The sequence below is a fragment of the Glycine soja genome, chromosome 20, assembly GCF_004193775.1.
Source record: "Glycine soja cultivar W05 chromosome 20, ASM419377v2, whole genome shotgun sequence".
Taxonomy (NCBI): domain Eukaryota; kingdom Viridiplantae; phylum Streptophyta; class Magnoliopsida; order Fabales; family Fabaceae; genus Glycine; species Glycine soja.
In genome coordinates, this window is record NC_041021.1 from 49,321,812 (window position 1) to 49,330,048 (window position 8,237).

Consider the following 8,237-nt stretch of genomic DNA (forward strand, 5'->3'; position numbering starts at 1 on the left):
TGTTTGGATTGTTGTTTAGAGAAGTCCAACTTACATTTCCAAAAACATTTCCTTTATTATTTCTGTGATGAAGGAACATTGGATTGGATTTGTAATGAAAAACTTAATTACCCAAACCAACCTAGTCAACTTAATTGGTTTAATTTTGATTCAGGTTAGTCTAACACAACGAATAGCATGCATTGAACTTTATTGAATGCAAACATTGTTTAATAAAGTACGCATGCTTGATATTTGGTTGGAAAACTCTCAAACGACATTGATAAAATATTCTTGAATTTTTACTTTTCACAAAATATTACATGAAAAAGTGTATTCATTCTAACATTGGTAATTGGAAGATGACACACTCAGATTTAATAAGATCAGTCATGCGTTTGTAACGTGTGTCCTAAAAGTTTCACCTACACGAGTAAAGCAAATGTTGGTGCTTCAATTTTTTTAGCATAAAGAAAAAAAGAAGCTTACGAATTAATTTTTGTGGCAGTTCGGTTTTGAGCATGAGTCTCGTAGGTCGTACGGACCGCGGCGTTGTTTTTCTTTCTCACATAACATTTTACTTTACAGGCCAGCTCTGTCTGTGCTGGATTGTCGCGTTGTGATTTTTTTTTGTTTGACGCGTTGTGATTAATAATGTTTTTATAAGAATAAAGTTACGGCAGAAAATGGCTCCATAGATTCAATTGGTTAATCTCATAGTTATTGTAATTTTAATGCTTAATTAATAGATGGATCAAAAATTAAAAAACATTGGTGATGACTGTGCACGTCTCTCTCCTTGCCTATTTGTCACGTTCCGTCATGGGTTGGGTTGCTCTGTTTGTATATGATTTGTATCCTCTCAAAAAATTGTGGCACAGAGACACAGTTTTTGCCTTCTACTTCTGTTTAACTCTCTCTATTTTTATTCTCTTTCTCGTGAATTATTTGACGAGTATTTTTTTTATTAAAAAATCTCCTCGAAAGGTTGCGGAAAAAGCATTATTTTTAAAAATAAATAAATGTTATTCCCCCCTCTTCCTCCCTTTCGGGTTGTGTTCGTGTGTCATAACAAAAGAGGAAGAACATAGGAGAGAAATCTATTCATATCATCATATCATAGGAAAAAAGCGAGCAAATTCAGAGGATGAATGGGGTCACACACCTTGAACCAGATGAGTCTGAGTTTGTTGAAGTTGATCCAACTGGAAGATATGGCAGAGTATACTACTCTCTCTTTCTCTCTTCATCTCTCCTTCGGGTTCTTCTTTTCCCTCAGTTTCATCATGATGTTGTTTTTTCCATGTTTCTTGCAGTACAATGAAATCCTTGGCAAAGGAGCTTCAAAGACAGTGTATGCTTACAAACTCTTCCTATTTCATTTATCATAACCGTTTCTCCTTTTTCTTAAATTTGGACTCTTTTTGGTTATTATATTTCTTGCCTAGTACTGATTTGCTTAGAAATTGAGTTTCTCTATGTTTTTCTTTGAGTTTGTAGAAAAGGGTATCTGATAAATTTGTTTTTTTTTTTTTTTTGTGGCTTGGGTTCTTAATTGATGCAGATATAGAGCATTCGATGAGTATCAAGGGATTGAAGTTGCTTGGAACCAGGTCAAGTTGTATGATTTCCTGCAAAGCCCTGAAGATCTTGAAAGGCTTTACTGTGAAATTCATCTCCTGAAAACATTGAAGCACAGAAACATTATGAAGTTCTACACTTCTTGGGTCGATACTGCTAATAGGAACATCAACTTCGTGACTGAAATGTTCACATCCGGTACACTTAGGCAGTAAGTTCTTTAGTTGCAACTACATTATTTTCTGTCCACCATTCATTTTTGTGCATTTTAGATCTTGTATAGTTGAATTGTTTCTTCTTCTTTCTGATCTTCACTTGTTTTAATTGTGAAATAGGTATAGGCTAAAGCACAAGAGAGTTAACATCAGAGCAGTGAAGCATTGGTGTAGACAGATCTTGAGCGGACTTCTCTATCTTCACAGTCACGACCCGCCTGTGATCCATAGAGATCTAAAATGTGATAATATTTTTGTCAATGGAAACCAAGGGGAAGTGAAGATTGGGGATCTTGGTTTGGCAGCAATTCTCCGGAAATCTCATGCTGCTCATTGTGTAGGTATGTTTATTTAATTTCACCAAATATCATATAAAAGGTATCAGGAAAAGATGTGGCCAGCTCAGAATCCATTAACAATTTGTTCACCTAATCACTTTAGTTGAAGCCTTTTTTTCTAAAATGATTTAGTAATAACAAAGATCGATGATTCTAGTTGGGGCTTCATCTGTGTCTCTTGTATTTTCCCAGGGACGCCCGAGTTCATGGCCCCAGAAGTATATGAAGAGGCATATAATGAGTTAGTTGACATATATTCCTTTGGGATGTGCATATTAGAGATGGTCACATTTGAATATCCTTATAGTGAATGTACTCATCCGGCTCAAATCTACAAGAAAGTTATTTCTGTAAGTTTGTTCCCTTTCTCTATGTCTTGTTGATAAGGGATTTTTCTGTGGTGGTGGAATTTCATTGGTGTTTTTTGTCTCCAGGGGAAAAAGCCAGATGCTTTGTATAGAGTGAAGGATCCAGAAGTGCGACAATTTGTTGAAAAATGCTTGGTCACAGTGTCTCTAAGGCTTTCTGCAAGAGAGCTTCTAAATGATCCATTTCTTCAAATTGATGATTATGAATATGATTTGAAAACTGTTGAAAATGGAGAACTGGATGAATTTGGTTCTCTCATGAGGCAGCCATTCTTTGATCTTCATCGAAGCTATAGCAACTTCAGTAATGAATACTCAAATGGCTTTGGGTATGAAGGAGACTGGGGTCCTCATCCAGCTGAGATCGAACCTAGTGGAATTGAACTTTTTGAGTACCATGATGATGACGAACCCTCTGAAGATGTCGACATAAGCATCAAGGGCAAGAGGAAAGATGATGGTGGCATCTTTTTGAGACTAAGAATTGCTGATAAAGAAGGTAGGGATTTGGATGCCACTTTTTGTTCTGTCTTTTTAAAGCTGTGATTTGTTTATTTTTTCATTATGGAATGCAACCTTAAAAGTATGACTTTAATTGTCACAGGTCGCATCCGAAATATTTATTTCCCATTTGACATAGAGCTGGACACGGCAATAAGTGTGGCAACTGAAATGGTTGCAGAGCTGGACATGACTGATCAGGATGTTACCAGAATAGCAGATATGATAGATGGGGAAATTGCGTCCTTGGTACCTGAATGGAGACCAGGACCAGGAATTGATGAGACTCCTCGTTATGCTAATGAAGGTTTCTGTCACAATTGTGTGTCTAATCATACTTCTAGCGGTTCTTTTCTGGATTTTCTTTCAAACAATCCAGGTAACAAGAACTTGCAACTTCTTGAGTGTTGTAGGCATGGATGTGCTTCAATGCATGGGCGGTTTGGGGAGATTACCTTCCAATCTGAAGAGTATGACAATCATGCTAGAGGGGATCTGAACGTATCAAGCCAATTAGACAGCTTGCAGTATCAGGAGTTATGGAATCAGCATGAAAGTCGTGAACTGAGTCCGGTAGAGTCTGATCAAAGCCATTCTGACGAACAATATGAGCAATTAGATAAACCGATTCTGGCTAAAGACAAAGCACAGGATGTTTGGGAAAAAAAGTTTTCCCCCAATGCAGCAAACTCTCTAAGAAATTTATCAGGAAGTCATGATTTCTCTACTATCCGATCGACCTATTGCGACCTTGAGGATGACTATGAGAAAGAGATTCAAAAGGAACTCAGATGGCTCAGAGCCAAGTACCAAATGGAGTTAAGGGATCATAAGGATGGACAGTTTGGGCAATGCTCACATAGTAGTAACAGTGAGCACAGAACAGAAAATGGCTTTTTGTCACCTTCACTGACAGAAACATTAAAAGGAGGCAACAATGGGACTCGGTTGAAACCCATTACTACTAAGTGGAATTGTGATTCCAGTAGCCACCCTCATGTCCATGAAAGCAGCCCCAATTCGGACACCCAAAGGGCCCAAAATTGTGAGGCGATTGAATCCCCTGGAGAAGGTATGGTTACTGCAAAGAGTTTTTATACAGGCTCATTGCTGCCACACTCTTTGCACAGGACAGTTTCTCTCCCAGTTGATGCTGTTGATATATAATTTTGTGAGACACTCATTGGATTCTTTTGTAGATTATATATACTCCCCATAGAGGCTATCTGATTTCTAAATCCCTCCTTATTTTTCATAGGATTTTCAATTTACCCACATGGAAATCGGTAGCCACTAGCTATAATCCCCCCACCACCACCACCACAAAGGCATCAACATACACTTGAGTGTTTATTTATCTAGGGAAAAGAAAATCAGATTTTGGTTACGGATGTTAGTGATCGTGAATTTGATAATTGAGGCATGTAAAATATGAAAGTAGTAGAGTCTATGTAAATCTGTCCAAGTTTATTGTATGATGCAATTTGTATCTCCCACGTTATGAAAACAAGTATTGATAGACCTTAGCGTGTTAAGTTGCCTGCTTTATTTGTTTTTTTCCTCCCTGAATAGATATGCAATAATTGAGAGTAGCAACTGGGTCAAATCTACAATTAAACCATATGCTAGCGGGTCCAAGTAAAGCGCGTGGACATTCATCCATTTGGCAAGCCAATGCCATTAAGAGATTATACCAAATCCAATAACATAGTCAAAATTGAAATTGTCTGGCACTCGTTTAGCTGTTTATGGACAAAGCAACTAAATAGGTTGCCACATTGATTTGATGCACTGGTTGCATCAAGATTGTGGATATTATCCTGTTAAAGTTAGTGCTAAAGGGGGAAACTCAATTAATTATAGTTATATGCATGAGAATAATTGAGTTGATAAGGGATGGGGCTGAAGGTACGTTGACAAGGCAATCAATTATTATTATTTCTTTTGGACCATAAATTATTTGGCATGTCAGTTCTGACTGGGCGTTGGTGAATGGGGTGCTTTCTGAACTTTTTGCTCTGCCTCACGGAGGCCCTTTGCTTTTTCACTCAATCATAGATGAAGAGGTTGTTTTCTAAAGGCAATCGATTAAATAATTAATTGGACAAAAAAAGAAAGCGAGAATAAGTGGAAGAAGGCCCACCTAAAGAATCAAATTCCATGTTTCTGTTAACTAAGATATATAGTTGCTGACTACTATTATTAATATAATTATTAAGGATGCTCGAAATCAGTCCACTTCATGACCTCATTCCAGCTTACTTTCTTCGGTGAAATTTTGTAATTTTTAATTTTTCGTCTCCTGAAATTTCTTGATCATGAAAAGTCATATACCCAATTTATTAATCTTGCATCAAAGGAACGACGAACTGGCAAGCTATTTAATTGTGTAATAAATGTAACTTATGGTTATTTTTCTTAGATAATAATATTACGAAGAAATCGAGGTAGAACTTTTGAATAGCTTTTTCTTACTGAGTAATTATCAAAATTTAATGACAGATTAATTATTATTCAATTGGTTTTCAATAATATTAATAATTATATAAAAAAATAAGATGTAAAACTCCAATGTTTAACTTTTTTAACTTTTTAAGTAATGATAAACTTATTAATTTCGAGTTTCTTTTCTTTTTGAAATTATAAGTTTTTTTTAATCTACAGAAAATTATTTTCATCTTTTTTTTTTTAAAAGAAAAAAATTTATTCTATGTGTTTGGTTTGTTTTTTTGAAAAGAGAAATACAAATATATGGAGTAAAACACTGCCTTATAATTACTCTTTCTCACACAACAGTAGAAAAATTTGTTTGCCAAGTCTATTGTAAACTAATGCTCTCAAAAGAGTTAAATCTCATTACAGTAAAAAAAAATTACCTAAAACAATTTGTTGACTTAAAAAGTAATCCCAAAAACTAGGTTACAAGTTAACTAGATTGCAGAGGACAAACATATATAGTTGGATAAAGATATATCAAACCTCAATTGGAATTTGTTGCTATCAGTGTGACAGTGTCCCAATTTTCACCCAAGGAGTATCCATATCGTGTTTGTTGATATGCCACTAATTTACTCGAATAATAGGCTAGAAGCTGCAGTGGACAGTGCCTAGGATATGATAAAAGATTTTATGTTCGGAAACCTCTTTGGTGGAACCCGCCTGCTACTTCTCTGGGATGTTCTGCTTCAGTGCGCATTAATTACAGCAAGCGTGTGAATGTATTAGAGAAAATTAAAGCCCCAGCTATTGCTAAAATGATTCTCCAATAGTTCAACATATCTCTTCCACGTAAAATTTTTTACTTCAAGATCTCTTGGTTTGGACAGTTAACACTAATGCAACAACAAGGTTCCAGAATCGATCGAATTTCGTTTGGACTAGGATTTTCTCTCGCAGACAAAACAAATTATTACCAAGGTTAATTGAGGAATTCTATTTTGCTTGCAAAGTACTGGTGTGTGAGTTTTTTAAATTTTTAAGTATATATTTTTTATTTTTATGACAAATTTTTATTACTATATTATAATCCACACACATATATATATATATTGAATCTGCCCAACCAATTATCACGTATTATTGACTGGACATAAATTTTATTTTTTCATCTCACTTTTTCTTTCTCTCCATCAGTCAATCACTATTTCACTTTCTATTTTTATTTTTATTTTTTATAGAAACCGGCATAAGCACGGGCTGCACTCTAGTTATATAAAAACCGTCTAACAATTGAACACTTGTTCCCATTTTAAGCCAACTTTTTTCATCCTCTACTCTCGCTTCATTTTACGTTTTTCTTATATTAAAATATTAGATTGTTTTGCTCGTTGACTGTGCTTTGCACGGGTTAGTGTTCTAGTTTATATTAAAAAAAAGTTCACCTTGAAATGTAAAGGTGGGCATAGATTGATTTTTTAAAAATCCAATTCATATTTGAATTTCACATTCATATTAAAAAAACTTGTTTAAATTTTTAAAACTAGTTTGAATTTTTTGAAACTAAAGTAAAATTGATTCAAAACTAAAACAGTCTTAAAATATTCTTTAAACTATAAACTAATTCCAAAACATTAACAAAGTATTTTTAACTCGATTTTAGTCAAAATAATTTCAACTCAATCTTAATTATTGCATCTTTAACTTCACCTGGATCAAAGTTATTTTGTTTTATTTACAGTATTTTCATTTTAATTTTAACCAGTATCTTTAACTCACACTTGACTAAAATATATTTAACTCAACTTTGGTCAAAACATATGTTGCTTGATTTTGAGGATGAATGTTCATTTTGATATTTTACCATGCTTAGTGAGCATGGATTATATTTTTAAAAATCCCATCAATATTCAATTATCCAAATAAATTTATTGGATTTAATTTTTTTAAAAAAGAATTTGAGCATGAAAAAATCGGTTAAAATGGATTTTAAGTAGTTTGATTTGGTTATGGATTGATTTTAGATAATTACATTTTTTAATAGACCTACTTGCAAGGATGAACCATACCACTTGAGCTCTTAACAGTAGGGACAAATATTTATTTTATTTTTATTTGTTTTTTGTTATGAGGATTTCAATTAAGGGCCAACAAGAAGATGGCTGAAATGGAGCCCAGAATCTTTGGACCATTATGGTATACATACATTCAGTCCATTTGTATCATGCACCTCTCAATATGAATCCTACACCTTCCAAAAAAATTTAATGCTCAAAAAATTTTGAAGAAGGGAAGGGGTCCTACCACATATTCTGGAATGCCTATTCTAGAATATGATACATTTATGAAAATAACTATTTTGGAATATGAAAACCTATATTTTAGAATAGCTATTCCATAATATGAAAAAATATTCCATAGTAGTTATTTTAGAAGAGTATCATATTCCATAACGAACATTTTGTAATATGATACGCTTTTGGAGTAGCTATTCTAGAAGAGTGTCCTATTCCATAACGAATATTTTGGAATATGATACACTTTTGGAGTAGCTATTATGGAATAAAATAAGCACTTCAGAAACCTACTATAAAATAATTATTTTGGAATATGAAAAACTATATTCTAAAATAACTATTTTGGAAGAGTATCATATTTTGGAATAGTCATTCCAAAATTAGGGTGCCTAAAAGGAATATTTTTATCCGCTAGAGTCTTTTGGGAGGTGCAAGATGCGGATTGGGTGGTGCATAATATAAATGCCTATATTAAGACCCAAAAATTGAAAAAGGGGAAAGACTGGCTCAAGTTGGGCCGCC

The 8,237-nt window shown here is 34.1% G+C and overlaps 1 protein-coding gene across 2 annotated transcripts; it reads left to right on the forward strand.

Moving 5' to 3' along the window:
• The first annotated feature begins 855 nt into the window (after positions 1 to 855).
• On the forward strand, positions 856 to 4,517 carry LOC114403226 (serine/threonine-protein kinase WNK1-like). 2 transcript variants are annotated; one of them, XM_028366050.1, is made up of 8 exons: positions 856 to 1,201; positions 1,296 to 1,333; positions 1,544 to 1,771; positions 1,896 to 2,116; positions 2,306 to 2,463; positions 2,548 to 2,980; positions 3,086 to 3,289; positions 3,396 to 3,612. In XM_028366050.1, the coding sequence occupies exons 1-8, from the start codon at positions 1,127 to 1,129 to the stop codon at positions 3,479 to 3,481; spliced, it is 1,443 nt and encodes a 480-aa protein (XP_028221851.1). In that variant the 5' UTR covers positions 856 to 1,126; the 3' UTR covers positions 3,482 to 3,612. The 2 variants fall into 2 exon arrangements, with proteins under 2 accessions (XP_028221851.1, XP_028221850.1); XM_028366049.1 differs by having other exon boundaries at positions 860 to 1,201; positions 3,086 to 4,517.
• The last annotated feature ends 3,720 nt before the right edge of the window (positions 4,518 to 8,237 follow it).